The following is a 20,416-nucleotide window of genomic DNA, read 5'->3' on the forward strand; positions in this document are numbered from 1 at the left end:
CATCCTTGCCCATTCCACCACTTCCATCATTTCCTCCTCCACCACCATCCCCATCCTTGCCCATTCCACCACTTCCATCATTTCCTCCTCCACCACCATCCCCATCCTTGCCCATTCCACCACTTCCATCATTTCCTCCTCCACCACCATCCCCATCATTGCCCTCTCCTCCCCCTACACACACACACACACACGCACACCATTTACTTCTCTGCACATTCCCCTGCAGCGCGCAACACACACACGCATGCACGCGCACACACACACACACACACATCCATCTCACCTCTCCTCGCGCTCTGCCGCAGCATCTCCATCGCCTTCCTCTGACACAGCCGGCCGCTGAATGATGACATCATCAGCTTGACAGTCGGCACAGAGAATAGCTGACTCCCAGACCGGGGGCGGCAAAATGCAGCCGCCGGGGGAGACGCTGCGGATCGCCACATTAGGCGTCCCAACTGCGCCCCCTGCTGGCTGCGCCAGGGGCACATGCCCCGGCTGCCCCCCCTAGATACGCAACTGCGGGCTGCTCAAACTCTGCTGGAGTCTGTAAAGAAAAGACTCACATTTAGGCTGCCGTCACACTATCAGTATTTGGTCAGTATTTTACATCAGTATTCCTCAGCCAAAACCAGGAGTGGGTGATAAATGCAGAAGTGGTGCATATGGTTCTATTATACTTTTCCTCTAATTGTTCCACTCCTGGTTTTGGCTTACAAATACTGATGTAAAATACTGACCAAATACTGCTAGTGTGACGGCAGCCTTAAACGGCTGAGCCCGTGTGTAATATGGACTTATTTTTTCTGGTTTGTTCTGTGATACCTTTGTTTCACTGGAAGAAACTGTTTTATTTTTGTTACCACTGACAGTTTATGAACTTTGAATAAACAGTTTACGGTATTTATTTTAAACCAACAAACGACGTCCCGTGTGAAGCAGCGCCTACCTCAGAGCCGATCCCTCACACATGATACAGATTTTACATGTAAAGTTGTTTTTTTTTTGCAGTACTGTATAGTGTTACATTCACCCAAAACACAGGGAAAAAGCATGTCCTCTTGGGCCAATATATGTTTGTACACTTTTTTTCCCCTGTAAACTGACCTCTAAGACACAAAACTATTATAATATTTGACCTGACCATTCTTATGGCATATTCTGCTTGGAAGATGCTACAAACTCAGTGTATGGGGAGTCCAAAAAAAACAGATGGAAAAAATATGGCTTCTTTTGTAGTGTTATAAAAAATGGTACAAAAACATTGACGTTTCCTGAATCGTCTTCCACTGAAAAAAATCTGTCATTTACACATACCTTTTATCTAGCAAAAAAAACCTGTTACCGCACAGTAGACGTTTGTACAACTCTGTCAGAGGTATTTGTTGTGCAGTATTCCCAATGTATAGTATATTAACAAAATTGATCACACCCCTAAGTGAAAATGGCCAAATTTTGCCCATTTAGTCATTTTCCCTCCCCGTTGTCATGTGACTTATTAGTGTTTCAAAAATGGAGGGTTATTCCTGGTACCAAGTCACTTTTTTCTGTGTGTTATTTCAACCCAAATCCTCAGAAATAGCCTCGTCGGATCTCTTCTGGGTGGTGCATGCATAAAGAATATGTATTATATCAGAAAAAGTAACAAGAAAAACAGCACTTACTCAATCTTTGTTTCAGGATGTGGTTTTAATCCATAAAATTGGTTACAATGATATTAACGGAGGTGCAGGTGTCAAGGGAGTTTTTTCATGAACAGTGAGACCTGCCGGACAGGTCTCACTGTTCATGAAAAAACTCCCCTGACACCTGCACCTCCGCTAATATCAATGTGACCAATTTTATGGATTAAAACCACATCTTGAAAGAAGGATTGGGTGAGTGCTGTTTATCCTGCTACTTTTTTTCTTATATAATGACTTATTATTGTTACAAGGTCTCAGGTGTGAATGGTGTTATCGCTCTCATACTGGTCACTGGAAGTTCAACATGGCACCTCATGGCAATGAACTCTCTGAGGATCTGAAAAAAAGAATTTTTGCTTGACATAAAGATGGCATAGGCTCTAAGATGATTGCCAACATTCTGAAACTAAACTGCAGCACGTTGGCTAAGACCATACAGTGGTTTAACAAGACAGGTTCCACTCAGAACAGGGCTTGCCATTGTCGACCAAAGAAGTTGAGTGCATGTGCTCAACGTCATATCAAGAGGTCGTCTTTTCAAAATAGACATATGAGTACTGCTAGTATTGCTGCAAAGGTTCAAGGGATGTGGGTTCTGCCTGTCAGTGCTTAGACAAGACGCCGCACATTGCATTGAATTGGTTTGCATAGCTGTCGTCCCAGAAGGAGCCTCTTCTAAAGATGGTGCACAAGAAACCCCGCAAACAGTTTGCTGAAGACAAGCGGACTAAGGACATGTCTTACTGGAATCATGTCCTGTGGTCTGATGAGAAGAGGATAAACTTATTTAGTTCACATAGTGTCAAGCGTGTGTGGCAGCAACTAGGTGAGGAGCACAAAGACAAGTGTGTCGTATGTCAAGCATGGTGAAGTGTCATGGTTTGGGGCTGTGTGAGAGCTGCTGGCTGTGTGGAGCTACAATTCATAGAGGGAACCAGGAAAGATATATATCTTGGTACCGTGTTAGCCAGTATATAGAAAAATATTTAGAATTGAGCATCCTCAGTGGTTGATACCTTTTAATGGCTAACTGAAAAGATGGTAACAAATTGCAAGCTTTCAATACTACTCAGGTCCCTTCATCAGGCATAGACTAAAAGAAATTCTGGAGAATCACATATTTATGCACAACACATAACAGAAAAACAAAAACAAAACATGAATAAGACATGTGACATGAAGCAGAATGTGTTGTGCTTAAATATGTGATTCTCCAGAATTTCTTTTAGTCTACTCTTGATGAAGAGACCTGCGTAGTCTCGAAAGCTTGCAATTTGTTACCATCTTTTCAGTTAGCCATTAAAAGGTATCAACCACTGAGGACTCTCAATTCTAAATATTTTTCTAGAGGGAACCATGAATTCCAACATGTACTGTGACATAATGAAGCAGAGCCTGATCCCCTCCCTTTGAAAACTGGACCGCAGGGCAGTATTCCAACATGATAACGACCCCAAACACACCTCCAAGATTCCACTGCCTTGCTAAAGAAACTGAAGGTAAAGGTGCTGGACTGGCCAAGCATGTCTCCAGACCTAAACCCTGTTGAGCATCTGTGAGGCATCTTCAAATGGAAGGTGGAGTAGCACAAGATCTCCAGCATCCACCAGCTCCATGATGTTGTAATGCAGGAGGGAAGAGGATTCCAGTGGCAACCTGTGAAGCTCTAGTGACCTCCTGTTGTGAATTCTGTTGTCGAACTCCCTCCTGTGGTCGTGAATGGTACTTCGGCGAGTTCTGTCCATGTACTCCCTCTGGTGGCTGTGAGTGAAGCTGCTGCTTCTGAGGTTCCATACACAGGTGACGTGGTTTATCTTTTGGTTGGTTGCTCTATTTAACTCCACTCAGATCGTAACTCCATGCCAGCTGTCAATGTTCCTGCATTGGTTCAGTTCGCTTTGGGATCTTTCTGGTGACCTGTCTTCTCCAGCAGAAGCTAAGTTCCTGATAGTTATTATTTGTTCATTGTTTCTTTGTCCAGCTGGTTATCATGATTTTGTCTTGCTTGCTGGAAGCTCTGGGATGCAGAGTGGCATCTCCGCACCGTTAGTTGGTGCGGAGGTCTTTTTGCACACTCTGCGTGGTCTTTTGTAGTTTTTTGTGCTGACCGCAAAGATACCTTTCCTATCCTCAGTCTGTTTAGTAAGTCTGGCCTCCCTTTGCTGAAACCTGTTTCATTTCTGCGTTTGTGACTTTCATCTTTACTCACAGTCAATATATGTGGGGGGCTGCCTTTTCCTTTGGGGAATTTCTCTGAGGCAAGGTAGGCTTTATTTTCTATCTCTAGGGCTAGCTAGCTCTTAGGCTGTGAAGAGGCGTCTAGGGAGTGTCAGGAACGCTCCACGGGTATTTCTAGTTGTTGTGATAGGATTAGGGCCTGCGGTCAGCAGAGCTCCCACATCCCAGAGCTTGTCCTGTGTGAGTTTAACTATCAGGTCGTGCCGGGTGCTCCTAACCACCAGGTCATAACAGTACAGCTGGCCCAAAGTATTAATGCATCTCAATAGAGGGATAAGAGAAGTTCTGAGATCATTTTTTTTTCTTTGCACTGTGTTTTGTCTTTCTTTTCCCCTAAACCTTTGGGTGGTTCAGGACACAGGTGTAGATATGGACATTCAAGGTCTGTCCTCTTGTGTGGATCATCTCACTGCAAGGGTACAAAACATTCAAGATTTTGTGGTTCAGAATCCGATGTTAGAGCCTAGAATTCCTATTCCTGATTTATTTTCTGGGAATAGATCTAAGTTCTTGAATTTCAAAAATAATTGTAAACTGTTTCTAGCTTTGAAACCCCGCTCCTCTGGTGACCCCGTTCAACAAGTAAAAATCATTATTTCTTTGTTGCGTGGTGACCCTCAAGACTGGGCATTTTCCCTTGCGCCAGGAGATCCTGCATTGCGTGATGTTGATGCGTTTTTTCTGGCGCTTGGATTGCTTTATGATGAACCAAATTCAGTGGATCAGGCAGAGAAAATCTTGCTGGCTTTGTGTCAGGGTTAGGATGAAGCGGAGGTGTACTGTCAGAAGTTTAGAAAGTGGTCTGTGCTTACTCAGTGGAGTGAGTGTGCCCTGGCGGCAATTTTCAGAAAGGGTCTTTCTGAAGCCCTTAAGGATGTCATGGTGGGATTTCCCATGCCTGCTGGTCTCAATGAGTCTATGTCCTTGGCCATTCAGATCGATCGGCGCTTGCGTGAGCGCAAAGCTGTGCACCATTTGGCGGTATTCTCTGAGCATAGGCCTGAGCCTATGCAGTGTGATAGGACTTTGACCAGAGCTGAACGGCAAGAACACAGACATCGGAATGGGCTGTGTTTTTACTGTGGTGAATCCACTCATGCTATCTCCGATTGTCCTAAGCGCACTAAGCGGTTCGCTAGGTCTGCCACCATTGGTACGGTACAGTCTAAATTTCTTTTGTCCGTTACTCTGATTTGCTCTCTGTCGTCTTATTCTGTTATGGCATTTGTGGATTCAGGCGCTGCCCTGAATTTGATGGACTTGGAGTTTGCCAGGCGCTGTGGTTTTTTCTTGGAGCCCTTGCAGTATCCTATTCCATTGAGAGGAATTGATGCTACGCCTTTGGCCAAGAATAAGCCTCAGTACTGGACTCAATTGACCATGTGCATGGCTCCTGCACATCAGGAGGATATTCGCTTTTTGGTGTTGCATAATCTGCATGATGTGGTCGTTTTGGGGTTGCCATGGCTACAGGTCCATAATCCAGTGTTGGATTGGAAATCTATGTCTGTGTCCGGCTGGGGTTGTCAGGGGGTACATGGTGATGTTCCATTGTTGTCAATTTCGCCTTCCACTCCTTCTGAAGTCCCTGAGTTTTTATCAGATTACCGGGATGTATTTGAAGAGCCCAAATCCAGTGCCCGACCTCCTCATAGGGATTGCGATTGTGCTATTAATTTGATTCCTGGTAGTAAGTTTCCTAAGGGCCGTCTGTTTAATTTATCTGTGCCAGAGCACACCGCTATGCGGAGATATATAAAGGAATCCTTGGAGAAAGGTCATATTCGCCCGTCGTCGTCACCATTGGGAGCAGGGTTCTTTTTTGTGGCCAAGAAGGATGGCTCTTTGAGACCTTGTATTGATTACCGCCTTCTTAATAAGATCACAGTCAAATTTCAGTATCCTTTGCCGCTGCTGTCTGATTTGTTTGCTCGGATTAAGGGGGCTAGTTGGTTCACCAAGATAGATCTTCAAGGGGCGTATAATCTTGTGCGAATTAAACAGGGCGATGAATGGAAAACAGCATTTAATACGCCCGAGGGCCATTTTGAGTACCTGGTTATGCCATTTGGGCTTTCTAATGCTCCATCTGTGTTTCAGTCCTTTATGCATGACATCTTCCGAGAGTACCTGGATAGATTCATGATTGTATATTTGGATGACATTTTGGTCTTTTCGGATGATTGGGAGTCTCATGTGAAGCAGGTCAGAATGGTGTTCCAGGTCCTTCGTGCGAATTCCTTTTTTGTGAAGGGGTCAAAGTGTCTCTTTGGAGTTCAGAAGGTTTCATTTTTGGGTTTCATTTTTTCCCCTTCTACTATCGAGATGGACCCTGTTAAAGTTCAGGCCATTTATGATTGGACTCAGCCGACATCTGTGAAGAGCCTGCAAAAGTTCCTGGGCTTTGCTAATTTTTATCGGCGCTTCATCGCTAATTTTTCTACTGTTGCTAAACCGTTGACTGATTTGACCAAGAAGGGTGCTGATATGGTCAATTGGTCCTCTGCGGCTGTAGAGGCTTTTCAGGAGTTGAAGCATCGTTTTTCTTCTGCCCCTGTGTTGTGCCAGCCAGATGTTTCGCTCCCGTTTCAGGTCGAGGTTGATGCTTCTGAGATTGGAGCAGGGGCTGTTTTGTCGCAAAGAAGTTCTGATGGCTCGGTGATGAAACCATGTGCCTTCTTTTCTAGAAAATTCTCGCCTGCTGAGCGCAATTATGATGTTGGCAATTGAGAGTTGTTGGCCATGAAGTGGGCATTCGAGGAGTGGCGACATTGGCTTGAAGGAGCTAAACATCGCGTGGTGGTCTTGAGTCGGATCACAAGAATTTGACTTATCTCGAGTCTGCCAAACGGTTGAATCCTAGACAGGCTCGATGTTCGCTCTTTTTCTCCCGTTTTGATTTTGTGGTTTCATACATTCCAGGATCTAAGAATGTGAAGGCTGATGCCCTGTCAAGGAGTTTTGTGCCTGACTCTCCGGGTGTTCCGGAGCCGGCGGGTATTCTTAAAGAGGGGGTAATTTTGTCTGCCATCTCCCCTGATTTGCGGCGCGTGCTGCAGAAGTTTCAGGCTGATAGACCTGACCGTTGTCCTACGGAGAAACTGTTTGTCCCTGATAGATGGACTAGTAGAGTTATCTCTGAGGTTCATTGTTCGGTGTTGACTGGTCATTCTGGAATCTTTAGTACCAGAGATTTGGTGGCTAGATCCTTTTGGTGGCCTTCTTTGTCACGGGATGTGCGTTCTTTTGTGCAGTCCTGTGGGACTTGTGCTCGGGCTAAGCCCTGCTGTTCTCGTGCCAGTGGGTTGCTTTTGCCCTTGCCGATCCCGAAGAGGCCCTGGACGCATATTTCCATGGATTTTATTTCTGATCTCCCTGTTTCTCAAAGGATGTCGGTCATTTGGGTAGTTGTGATCGCTTCTCTAAGATGGTCCATTTGGTACCCTTGTCTAAATTGCCTTCCTCCTCTGATTTGGTGCCATTGTTTTTCCAGCATGTGGTTCGTTTGCATGGCATTCCAAAGAACATCGTCTCGGACAGAGGTTCCCAGTTTGTTTCGAGGTTTTGGCGGTCCTTTTGTGCTAAGATGGGCATTGATTTGTCTTTTTCTTCGACTTTCCATCCTCAGACTAATGGCCAAACCGAACGAACTAATCAGACTTTGGAAACATATCTGAGATGCTTTGTTTCTGCTGATCAGGATGATTGGGTGTCCTTCTTGCCTTTGGCTGAGTTCGCCCTTAATAATCGGCCCAGCTCGGCTACTTTAGTTTCTCCTTTTTTCTGTAATTCTGGTTTCCATCCTCGTTTTTCTTCAGGGCAGGTTGAGCCTTCGGACTGTCCTGGTGTTGATTCTGTAGTGGATAGGTTGCAGCAGATTTGGACTCATGTGGTGGACAATTTGACATTGTCCCAGGAGAAGGCTCAACGTTTCGCTAACCGCCGGCGCTGTGTTGGTCCCCGACTTCGTGTTGGGGATTTGGTTTGGTTGTCATCTCGTCATGTTCCTATGAAGGTTTCCTCTCCTAAGTTTAAGCCTCGTTTCATTGGGCCATATAAGATTTCTGAAGTTCTTAATCCTGTGTCATTTCATTTGGACCTTCCAGCTGCTTTTGCCATCCATAATGTGTTCCATAGGTCGTTATTGCGGAGATACGTGGCGCCTATGGTTCCCTCCGTTGATCCTCCTGCCCCGGTGTTGGTCGAGGGGGAGTTGGAGTATGTGGTGGAGAAGATTTTGGATTCTCGTGTTTTGAGACGGAAACTCCAGTACCTGGTCAAGTGGAAGGGTTATGGTCAGGAAGATAATTCCTGGGTTTTTGCCTCTGATGTTCATGCTGCCGATCTAGTTCGTGCCTTTCATTTGGCTCATCCTGATCGGCCTGGGGGCTCTGGTGAGGGTTCGGTGACCCCTCCTCAAGGGGGGGGGTACTGTTGTGAATTCTGTTGTCGAACTCCCTCCTGTGGTCGTGAATGGTACTTCGGCGAGTTCTGTCCATGGAGTCCCTTTGGTGGCTGTGAGTGAAGCTGCTGCTTCTGAGGTTCCTTACACAGGTGACGTGGTTTATCCTTTGGTTGGTTGCTCTATTTAACTCCACTCAGATCGTTACTCCATGCCAGCTGTCAATGTTCCTGCATTGGTTCAGTTCGCTTTTGGATCTTTCTGGTGACCTGTCTTCTCCAGCAGAAGCTAAGTTCCTGATAGTTATTATTTGTTCATTGTTTCTTTGTCCAGCTGGTTATCATGATTTTGTCTTGCTTGCTGGAAGCTCTGGGATGCAGAGTGGCATCTCCGCACCATTAGTCGGTGCGGAGGTCTTTTTGCACACTCTGCGTGGTCTTTTGTAGTTTTTTGTGCTGACCGCAAAGATACCTTTCCTATCCTCAGTCTGTTTAGTAAGTCTGGCCTCCCTTTGCTGAAACCTGTTTCATTTCTGCGTTTGTGACTTTCATCTTTACTCACAGTCAATATATGTGGGGGGCTGCCTTTTCCTTTGGGGAATTTCTCTGAGGCAAGGTAGGCTTTATTTTCTATCTCTAGTGCTAGCTAGCTCTTAGGCTGTGAAGAGGCGTCTAGGGAGTGTCAGGAACGCTCCACGGCTATTTCTAGTTGTTGTGATAGGAATAGGGCCTGCGGTCAGCAGAGCTCCCACATCCCAGAGCTTGTCCTGTGTGAGTTTAACTATCAGGTCGTGCCGGGTGCTCCTAACCACCAGGTCATAACAACCTCCATGGACAAGGGAGTTAAGGCAGTGACTGAAAATAATGGTGGTCACACAAAATATTGACACTTTGGACACAATTTGGCCATTTTCTCTTAGGGGCATACTCACTTTTGTTTCCAGTGGTTTAGACATTATTGGGTCACAGGGTTACCGCGACAGAGAGGAGCCAGAAGACCGCAGCGTTTGATTGCGCCTATCCCTGCTCTGAATAGAAACACTTCACCTTCTTATTAAATGGTGTAAATTTATTTTGGCAGTGCAGGAGTTAATTTGCTCTGCTGGGAGCTAAGGCTGAGCACTATTACCCACTCCTATCCCCTATATAATCTGGGTTCTGATTGATGCACATCATCAGAGCTAGCTTATACTGCATGGCTGGGAGGATAGTAGTTAATGGTTATATGAGAAGGGGTTTGGTGGATTTATCTGTGACTGTTGTTTGGTTTAGTAAGTGTGATAATTCCCTTTCTTCTCCTACTTTGGTTTTACACCATCCTCCACTCCCTGGTGCATACCTGTTATATATGAGTGTATATTTGTATGCCTGGTATTTTCCGGTTCCCCTGTTTGTATTACCTTGCTTATCTGGTTGGTGTACTACTGTGCACTGCTACTCCCCTCTTCCCTGGTGGGGGAAGGGTACAGACGGAGAGCGGATTCAGGAGATAAGGCAAGGTACCTGCATCTTCACCTTCAGAAGTATCCTGAACAGGGTACAGGGTGAGCTAGGGTGCCCCCTAGTGTTAGGGACAGGGAATGAGCCCCTGTTCCCAGTTCACCTGACAATAGTGGTGACATATTGGCTGTGCGTTTAGTTATTTAGTGGATACACCAAATTTACACTGCTATATAAACTGTATTACATTGTGAGAGGTGTTCTCACTTTTGTGATATACTGGATATATCTGAAGGAAGGCTCAGACATGGTGTGAATAGGGCATAGACTTAATTACCTTTTGGCACCTATTTCATCACCTAGTAGCTTATACTCACCAACTTGTTAAAGTGTCAGAAGAATAGGGATAACGTTTTATGGATCTGACAGTGTTTGAGTAAGAGAATTAGTTATGTAATTTATATCCCAGGAGGAAGTAAAACTCTTGTTTCAAGGTTAGGAAATTGGCTTTAGTTTTTTTGTTTGTTTTTTTTTTTGCACAAGACCTCTGCTGATTGCTAGGAATGTGACCCTCATACTAAATCCCTCCTACATGATTGCCAATATTGCAGAGGGGCATTCTGCACAGGTTCTTGAGGCCCTATTACAAACCGAGTTGGAAAAACCATGGCTGGGCCCCATTTCCCCAAGGACATGTCTGCATTACATGACCTGTGCTAAAATACCCTGTTAGTAATAGTTACTTAAAGGGCAATATCTCTTAGGTTATGTTCACATTGCGTTAAGTGCAGTCCGTTCAGCGCATACGCTGACGGACTGCGTTAACGCAAGTGCCAAAAAAGATCGCGTTTATGCGATCGCGCTAGCACAGATGCTCTATCTGTGCTAGCGGTGACGGACCCGAAAACGCTGCAGACTGCGTCCGAGGGTCCGTCACAGAATGACGGCACATCACTAACGCATGCCGATTATGACATGCGTTAGCGATGCACTACATAATAGCAGTCAATGGGTGCGCTAACGCATCCGTTACATAGCGTTAGTGCCGCTATGTAACGGATGCCGTCAGCGGACTGCACTTAACGCAATGTGAACCCAGCCTTACTTTCTTTGTACCTGCTATTGGATATTTTCCTACCTGTAAGGCCGGGATCACACTACAGCGAGATACAGCTGAGTCTCGCAGGTTAAAACCAAGCTCTGGCACCGGCACTCCGGAGCGGAGCGTGCGGCTCCATGTATTGCTATGCGGCCGCACGCTCCGCTTTGGAGTGCAGATGTCAGAGCTTGGTTTTAACCAGCGAGACTCGGCCGTATCTCGCTGTGTGTAATCCCGGCCTAAGACAAAAATTCTCATAATAATATTATGTTAGAGAATCACTCATCTTGTAAGGCGCCCTTACAGGTCACAATGCTGGTATTTGATTAGCACCTTGCCCTACAGCAAGCTGGCAATACTGACACCACAAAACATTAAATAGTTCAAGTTGTTAATCTTATTCACCCAAACATGATTAGAAATGAAATCCCCGTCTCAGGCCTGAAAACCACAAGGATTTACTGGTAAGTAAACTCTATATTTCCCAAGGAATCTACACACTGTGTGCCAGGGGTTGTGTTTACCAACGACTCGGCTGTATAAATCCGGGCAGGGTTCCAGTAGGTTCATTTCACATTGTGTTTTACGTTCATTGCTGCCGAAATGCTGATGAGTTCTGTGATGTTTAAAAGTAATTTCATTTTCTGCTGCATTAAATTCTCCTAAATTAAAGGGAATGTGTCATCAGAAAATGACCTGCTGTTTAAATCAGGTTTTTATTTTGCATATATTTATTTGGTTCTTATTTTAATGTTCAATGTGTAATAAATTACAAAATTAGGGACCTTGCAATTTACAACTGGACTTTTTTTAGACTCATACTTCCTGTTCTTTTGGGAAGTTTTCAACAGGTTCTTTATCATCAGAGGCATGATTACAATGACAGGTAACATCTACACACAGCTGATAATACAGGATTCTCTAGTCACAATAGGCGATATCACAGCCAACTTTCTCCCTCTTTCTTCACCTTGACTTTTGCACATGCTCATTAGCTGCTTCAATATAAAAGATAGGAGCTAGGTATGACCATTGTGGCTATGTACATGTGTCGTTAACTGAAACAGCAGGAAGTTAAGGTCTAAAAAAACAACCCCAGTGGCCAGTGTGAGAATTGCAAGATTTTTGCTTTTTATTTTTAATACAGATTGTAGTTCGGGGAAAAAATAACAATAAAAAAAAAACATAAAAACCTGATTTTAAGGATAGGTCATTTTCTGATGATAGTCAGATCTGAATACTCCTTTAAATGACAGCTAAGTGGTGGCATAGTTAGAATATGGTGTCACTTTGTGAACATTGGGATTGCCTCCAATCTTAAAAATGAACTGTAACCAAGTCCCCATTTACTGCTGTTCACATTCACAATGGGTGGGGGAACCACTATGTATGGAATAACAAACCTAATTCTTATTTAGGCTAAATTGTCATTATCAGAGGAAAAAACCTCACTGCTTTATAAAGTGATGGCATCAAAGCTGGTATTGAAAAATTAGAGTCATGAGACCTGGCTGAACTCTATGGCATCATCATTTAGTAGGCCATCACGAGGGGAGGAGAATCCATACAATAGGGGTGCCAGATTCTTCCTACCATAATATAATAATAATAATCTTTATTTTTTTATAATAATATTTTTTTTTTTTTTTTTTTTATATAGTGCTAACATATTCCACAGCGCTTTACATTTTGCACACATTATCATCGCTGTCCCCGTTGGGGCTCACAATCTAAATTCCCTATCAGTATGTCTTTGGAATGTGGAAGGAAACCGGAGTGCCCGGAGGAAACCCACGCAAACACGGAGAGAACATACAAACTCTTTGCAGATGTTGTCCTTGGTGGGGTTTGAACTCAGGACTCCAGCGCTGCAAGGCTGCTGTGCTAACCACTGCGCCACCGTGCCAAGCCGTCACCGCGCCACCATGCCGCCCATCTACCAGCAGATCATGGCAGAACAAAGAGTGAAAATCTTTATTTTCACTAGTAATAAAACACCAGCAGAGGTGCCCAGTGCTTTATTCACCTCTCCCCATGGAGAACACATGCATGATAGTCACAGATAAGCAAGCATCTTAATGGGGGAAAGTCAGGAGAAATAGCTCTTTAGTATGTGAATGTCATAGAGAGGGGTCATCTGCTTGTGATCCCCCCACCCACCTCTAAATAAGGCATGGTCTGAATCGAAAGTATGTATAGTAATTTAAACAATGAAAGTTTTACCGATTCTCCCGTCCACCTCACTAATCTCCTATGTTCTGCCTTTTCTTGGTAAGACTTTTTTTTTTCTTTATTCTGTTGGGTGGAGTTAATTATCCCTTTCAATAGGAGAACAATGAGCGAGTACTCGGCTGCCACCTAACCTTACATTAATCCCGGTTAATATTTGTACAGCTCATGTGACCCTTCATTTACTTAAGAAATTAGTACAAGTTTGGAGAAAGTTTTCGGTTTTAAACTTGTAGGACGATTTTCAGGAAATCTGGGCAGAACAGGATGCAGCCATGAAATGAAGAAGATCAGTGTTTTGCACACAGTTTTGGGGATCACATATTTTTTTGAAGATTAACCGATGTTGCCCTGATTGACAAAAGATTGAATGCTGATATGAGGGGATACCTGGAGATCATCATCCTAATGACTCTAATGAGTTTGGCCAGCCTACTGACCTCCAGATGTCCAGACATCTGCAGCTGTTCTCCAGGAGTTGTAGACTGCTATGGAAGAGGTCTCTATTTCATCCCAGAGGATTTGAATGAGGACACTCATACCATTCTCCTCGCCTATAATAAACTCACTGCCCTGAAGATGTTATCATTTCATAATTATCCACACCTTAATCGCCTGGAGTTACAGAATAACCTAATATCCTACATTGATTCTCAGGCCTTAAAGAACCTTCAGAACCTTAGCTACTTGGATCTCAGCAGCAACCAGTTGTCCACCTTAAAACCAGAGGTTTTGAAGCCATTGTCCAGTCTAAAAACCTTAAACTTGGGGAACAACCGTATTTCTTGGCTGTCGGGGAACGTCCTGGAGACCCTCGGAAATCTTACCACGCTTTATATACACAACAATGCCTTGACTGGCCTAAGGGTGGACATTTTATATAATCTACCAGCCTTAACACATCTAAGATTGGATGGAAACCCCTGGGTATGCACCTGTCAGATTCAGTATCTGTTGTCTTGGATGATAGAAAATGCAGAGAAAATTTATGGTAAGAGTCTACTTAGGATAATTTGTCCTACAGGATCAGGTATACTGAGGCAACGTTATTGAGGCTGTGTCTTTCTAAGGATGGCTTCTCGTCCAATAATTGGAAGACTTTAGATTATTTGGGAGACTTGATTCAGTTCACAAAGATGTAATGTACTGTTCTCTAGCTAAGACTATTCTTAATATTTGACAAACCCCAACTAGGGCACCTACTAAATGCTGTGATTGAGATGAGATTATGTTCACAGCCTTAAAAGACGATCATTTGGCTAGGACTATTAAGCCGCACATCTCATTAAATGTGTAATTAGGTGATACGTTCTAGATTGGAGGGGCATCCGACCTACAATAATCACTACAATGGGGTGCTGTAAATTACTTGTTGTCAAATGTAGTCTATCTCTATTAGTAGTCAGCAAGACAGATTATAAAAATTAGTGGCATTTTTTTTCTCTAGAGGGAGTGGCTTTTTCTCTCTACAGGAAGTGAGGGGTGGGTTTTTGTCTATTTGCAGGAAATGTAGGCAGGACTTTTATCTCTACAGAAAGTGGAGATGGATCTTTGTTGCTATAAGAGGGGGGCTAATCTTTGTACAGGAAATGTGGGGTGGGTCTTTGTCTCTGCAAGAAGTAGTAGAGGGTCTTCGTGGGGGGTCTTTGAGAGTCGTTTACATACATGCATCACAGAAAGGCAACTTTTAGATTACAGCAGGTAAGCCAGTTGACTGTGCCAGGATCAATTTAGACTGAGAAATCAAGGAAAGAAAGTTCTTGCACCCATAGTGCTGGGAGAATGTGAATGAAGAAGAACCACCCATTAGATGGCAAGTTCTAGTGCTGAAAAATCAGGACAGTTCCCATACATATTGGACTAAGATGTGAACCAGAAGAATCTTTAAATTGCGGGAGATTAAGGGTAGAAAGACCAAGGTTTTATCAGGTACGCCTCTACAAAATATATATATATTTATTTTATTTTAGGGTTTTTGTTTGTCTTTCAGAAAAAGAACGAACTTTATGTGGTGTCCCAAAATATCTGGACCAGTATCCAATCCTGGAAATTGAGAGTGATTCTTTTGACCACTGCCAGCACTTCTTCACGCTCTATGAATACCTATATTTCCTGCTAATCGGCATGGCGCTTTTCCTGAGCAGCATTATCCTCTGCTTGGCAACTGGGTCACTCATTGTTTCTTATGAACGGTTGTTGCTAAAAACCCAAAGAAAACCACATGTGTATAGGAGGAAGGCAGGAAGCGGGACAATGTAACCAATGGCCAGCACATACCAGTATGCTGTATATAGAGAGAAAATTAGGACCTTACCTGCTCATGTATTTGCTTGATGAAAATGTTACGGAACCCTTCAGTTACAAAATAAGGAAATATATTACTTTATTTTAAACATCATAATCTCCTCTTCTATGACCCCGTCTATCTAAAATTGCAATCCAAAAATATATTTTATGTATTCCTTAGTACACATCCATTGTGTCTCCACTACAATTTTGGAAAAGGGCTTTGACTGCCCAATGGAGGGCAGAGCACTAGAAAGTCCAATGAAAAAGAAATAGAAAGTCCAATTAAAAAGAAATAGAAAGCCCATAGAAAGAAAAGACCTTTCATACCTATGGAAGAGTTTCCAGGTATTTTGAGCAAAGCTGAAATTGACAAGTAGGAGATACTCACCAACACCGGAGCTCCTGCAACCCTCAACCTACTGTCTCCTTCCCCATAATCCTGTAGAATGTAACCCCGCAAGGGCAGTGTCCTCGCCCCTCTGTGTCAGTCCGTCATTGTTAGTTTGTTTACTGTATGTGATATCTGTAACTTGTATGTAACACCTTCTCATGTACAGCACCATGGAATCAATGGTGCTATATAAATAAATAATAATAATAATAATAATAATAATAAATAATAATAATACTGCAGAAGCCATGTCGCCGGGCTAGGATTATACTGAATCATCAGGTGCAATCCTAATCCATAAAGCTCGCATTTTGCAGTCACACTTAGGGTGCCCTGATCTGATGCTGAATTATTGTGGGGTCTGAATAGTTTTTTTTTTTTGGGGTGGGGGTTATATGAATGGTGTGGTCTGGGGTCTCTGTAAATGGAGCAGGGATGTATTTATGGGTGGACAAACACATATCCCGCATAGAGGGACTCTATTGGGACCATGACACCACAATCCAAAACTGGTTCTATGCGTCTGTAATTGCAACCAAGAAAATTATACCCCAACCTTCTGTCAAAACCAATCCAAACTATCTCAGCCAAAAACACAGGAGGACTGGCAAGAGGAAAATGGCGATGGAAGAAGACTTCTGTATCTCTCAGACTGGCTTTTCCCATATTTCAGGACGTAAAAAAGTCATAGGAATTAAATACATGAAAACTGATTTTTCAAGAACTTTTATTTATAAATCTCCTTTAAATAATGTTCACATTGAGTGGCATATACAGAAATGGTTACCCAGAGAACGTAATGACTGAGCACTCAAGAATATAGTCTGAAATACAAATCTGTAAAAACAAATTATAGCAATATATATTTATATAGGAAATATATATACCGTAATATATATAAACATACATCTGACATCACCCCTCATACTAGAGACTCAAGCCTGGAATGATGGCTTATCACCTGTGATCGCCAGTAGCTGTGGAACTACAAGTCACATCATGGCAGGGACATGTAGTTCCACCACAACTGACAAGTCAGAGGTAGAGTAAGCCTTGTTTACTGTAAATCGTGTTACTTCAGTGAAAATAAATTGTCATGTACAGACTTACATGCCCTAAATGTTCTGTAGAGTGTAATTACACATAGACAGCGACACCGTTCATGTGCAAGGGTAAATTCTATGTAGTCCAAAGCGTCATCATTAGTGATGAGCGAGTGCACTCGTTGCTCGGGTTTTCCAGAGCACGCTCGGGTGGTCTCCGAGTATTTTTTAGTGCTCGGAGATTTAGTTTTCATCGCCGCTGTTGAATGATTTACAGCTACTAGCCAGGCTGAGTACATGTGGGGGTTGCCTGGTTGCTAGGGAATCCCCACATGTAATCAAGCTGGCTAGTAGCTGTAAATCATTCAACAGCGGCGATGAAAACTAAATCTCCGAACACCAACAAATACTCGGAGATCACCCGAGCGTGCTCTGGAAAACCCGAGCAACGAGTACACTCGCTCATCACTAATCATCATATGTCATTTCCCAGTCAGTTTTTATATTCTTTTTATCATGTAGCACACAGACCAATCTAGACTATAGTTAATTAAAGTGAGGAAATTAGGTATATGATGGTCATACATACAATATAGTGTAAGTAAATATGAAAGCAGCAAACCATGAGGAACACATCCATAATAATAAAATATTACAGAATTGCCAATACATACAATAGAAAGGAAGAAAAAATAAAAAAAAAATTAATGATAAAACATGACATATATTAAATATCAGGAGTTAAAGGGGATGTCTGATTTAGAAAACCCATTCAAAAATAGGCAAATAAAAAAACCCGTTAAGAGTGTATCTAGCTTTGAAGGACCTGGCAAGTCCATAAATTACAGGGACTAGGCTATTAATTTCATTACCATATAATCATTTATTTCACCTGTAGGGGCACTGAAATGGTACACTTTCTGCCAGTTTTCTTACAGATCACAGGTGATCGCTAATGGTCTCAGCAGCATGACAATTAAGTAGATTTAATTATTTGTAGCAAAATAAAAGATTGTCTAAAGTAGAAATCCCCTTGGTCATGGTGCAGTAAAGCTCCTGCTGCGGCATTGTGGCTGACGCCAGTTATTTTACTGTGTAAATCAATTACCTAGAGAGGCTGGGCATTTTGTATAGGTCCAGAGGTCTAAATCTTCTACTTATTGACCCATGGAAACATGTCATTGATCAGACTGTAGCACTCGCTTTCATCTTTTAAAAGATTATCATTGTCAGCAGCACATTGCCCCATAAAACAGTGTATGCTGCTTATAATACGCACGCTCTGTATGGACCGCATTATCGTATTAGCAATACGGAGTTTGGATTGGTCATGTAAAAAAGGGCTTTTAAACGAGCGGCAACGGAGTTATTATACTGTAATTTTGAAGTGAAAATAACCTTTAGGGTAGGTTGCCATGTAACATAAATGCAGGAGATTTTCCATTTAAGTTTCCAAGACAGAAATCTTGCTGGTGTTTATAAAGGTTTTTATTTTCTTCCAAAATTGTATCCGTAGCATTTCAATGTATCCTGCGGATGCTATTTTCATTACAAAGAGTGAAACATGCTGCTTTACTACACCATATTTCAAGGACATGCCCGATGGGAACCTACCCTTACGCCGGTTGCACTTGTATGGCATGTTCGCTTTGAGTACTGTCCTCAATCTCCGGACTGGCTGGAGGTCTCCTGACCCGCACTCAACAACCTCATAAATGCCCACGAGACTTTTGAGTTCAGGGCAAGAGACCACAGTACTCAGATCATGAATTTCAAATGTGTGAAATCGGCCTTTACGAGGGGAGTATGGGATTTTTGTTACAATTTTATAAGGGGAGGATTTAATAAATGTATTAATAAAATATATAAGTGAATGCACGAATGTAACACAGAGGCGGCAACTAGTTTACTAGCCACAGTCACCTAAAAACCACTCAGTCCAGATGAAATGGGCCAGTAAATTGCTACTGCTTTAGATAACGAAAAAGACGTCATTATCATACGAAACCGTCGAGTGGGTGAGTACATTATCAGCAAGATTAGCTATAAGAAAACCGTAAAATAAGCATATAAAATAATAATTTGGCGATGACTTCATACATTATATAGATATAGTAATGTCAAATGACTGTAATGTTACAAAACAAAATCACTTCTAACAACCCAAGTACCTCCAAAACCAGATTAAGGTATGGAAAGAAATATGAATTAAATGATCAAACATTTTTTGTTAGCATTGGACCATTAGGTGGTGGACTATAAGAATTTTTAATTTTGCCAGTTAGACTTTGTAAAGTTGGGCTCTTCCAACAATTGTCATGCTATAGAGTTACAACTCCATACATCCTATGCATTCCCAGGTGTTAGAGGCGGATATAAAAATGTTATGATTTTAATATTGAATTGGTAGTCTTGATTCAAAAACTTAAAATAGCCTCAATATCCAAGGGGAAGGCACCTGAAAATACATGTCCTTGTGTATCAAAACTGGCAACAAAAGTTGCTCAAAGCAAATCATAAATCTGTCATTTTCCAAAGGCAATACAAAAAATAGCTAAAAGTGCATTCTGATTGGTTCACATCTCTCTTTTTGATATATGAGGTCCATCGATTGCTATATGTAAATTTGGGTTGCAACATTTTTTAAATTCTGCCCAACTCATAATTAGGGTCTACAGTGATTTTATATCTACATCTGATGATCCAACACAGATTCTGCCCCATTTGGTGGTAAGAATTGAGCAACTTGCAGCGCTATTCTTTCCACCAAGATGGCGGACTCTACAAAAAAACCATTCAGACTCTATTATATGCGCTGTCAGCGCCTGTCATTATGAAGCAGAAATGACAAGGAGCAGCATGACCTGTCAACTGAGGATTTGTTGTGATATGGTAATTTTATATTAGTTGACAAGTAAATTATATAATTCAGAGTTTGACAGTGTCAAAATACCAGGAGTACCCCAAAAGCATAATAGTGGGCTTTAAAGGTCATTTGGAGTAGACTCTGGAAAAATCACTTCCCCCCATCGTTTATTTCGTATTTGTTGATTCCCAAATAACCTTATGGACCATGTTGGTGACATATCCTTTAGAGAAAATTTATCATTTACTGGCATTGAAAAGTCACAAACATCACAAGTGGCATTTTTTGCACCAGCCCTGTTCTTTAAAAAAAAAAAAAAGTGACGAGCTTACCAAAAAGTATAAAAAAATTTTTTAAACAATGTTCACGCGTTGTGTATTTTCAGCGTTTTTATGCAAATTTTCAGCTTTGGTTTACAGTACCAACAAAGTCTATGACGTTTCAGAAATCTCATGCACAGAGCTTGTTTTTTTTTCTCAGTATTTTGTGCAAAACCTTGTTTTTTTGCCAAATGCAGCATGTCACTTTTTTCATCGTTTTTCACCCGTTGAAAGGAATGTGTGATGCATAAAATGCAGGTATCAAGTTCTGCTTTGTTTTTGGTGCCAAAATCTGATGAAGTAGAATCAGATTTTTTTTATGCACTAAACTTTATCAGCATACGCAGGAGACAAATGTGCCCTTACAAAAACAGAGTAAAAAAGCAACAACAAAAAGCAAAGAATGCAACAA

General features: G+C 42.4%; 1 protein-coding gene across 1 annotated transcript; it reads left to right on the plus strand.

The window, feature by feature from the left end:
- The first annotated feature begins 13,296 nt into the window (after positions 1-13,296).
- Positions 13,297-15,668, plus strand: LRRC26 (leucine rich repeat containing 26). Its single transcript, XM_069747799.1, has 2 exons — positions 13,297-14,086; positions 15,086-15,668. Exons 1-2 carry the CDS (start codon positions 13,474-13,476, stop codon positions 15,352-15,354), a joined length of 882 nt encoding a protein of 293 aa, XP_069603900.1. The 5' UTR covers positions 13,297-13,473; the 3' UTR covers positions 15,355-15,668.
- Positions 15,669-20,416: the final 4,748 nt, after the last annotated feature.

Source organism: Ranitomeya imitator, chromosome 2, assembly GCF_032444005.1.
Source record: "Ranitomeya imitator isolate aRanImi1 chromosome 2, aRanImi1.pri, whole genome shotgun sequence".
NCBI classification, from domain to species: Eukaryota; Metazoa; Chordata; class Amphibia; order Anura; family Dendrobatidae; genus Ranitomeya; species Ranitomeya imitator.

Coding starts and splice junctions, on each gene's coding strand:
- LRRC26 (XM_069747799.1), top strand. CDS start 13,474: ATGAGGGGATACCTGGAGATCATCATCCTAATGACTCTAATGAGTTTG. Junction 14,087..15,085: donor AAATGCAGAGAAAATTTATG/GTAAGAGTCTAC, acceptor TTTGTCTTTCAG/AAAAAGAACGAACTTTATGT.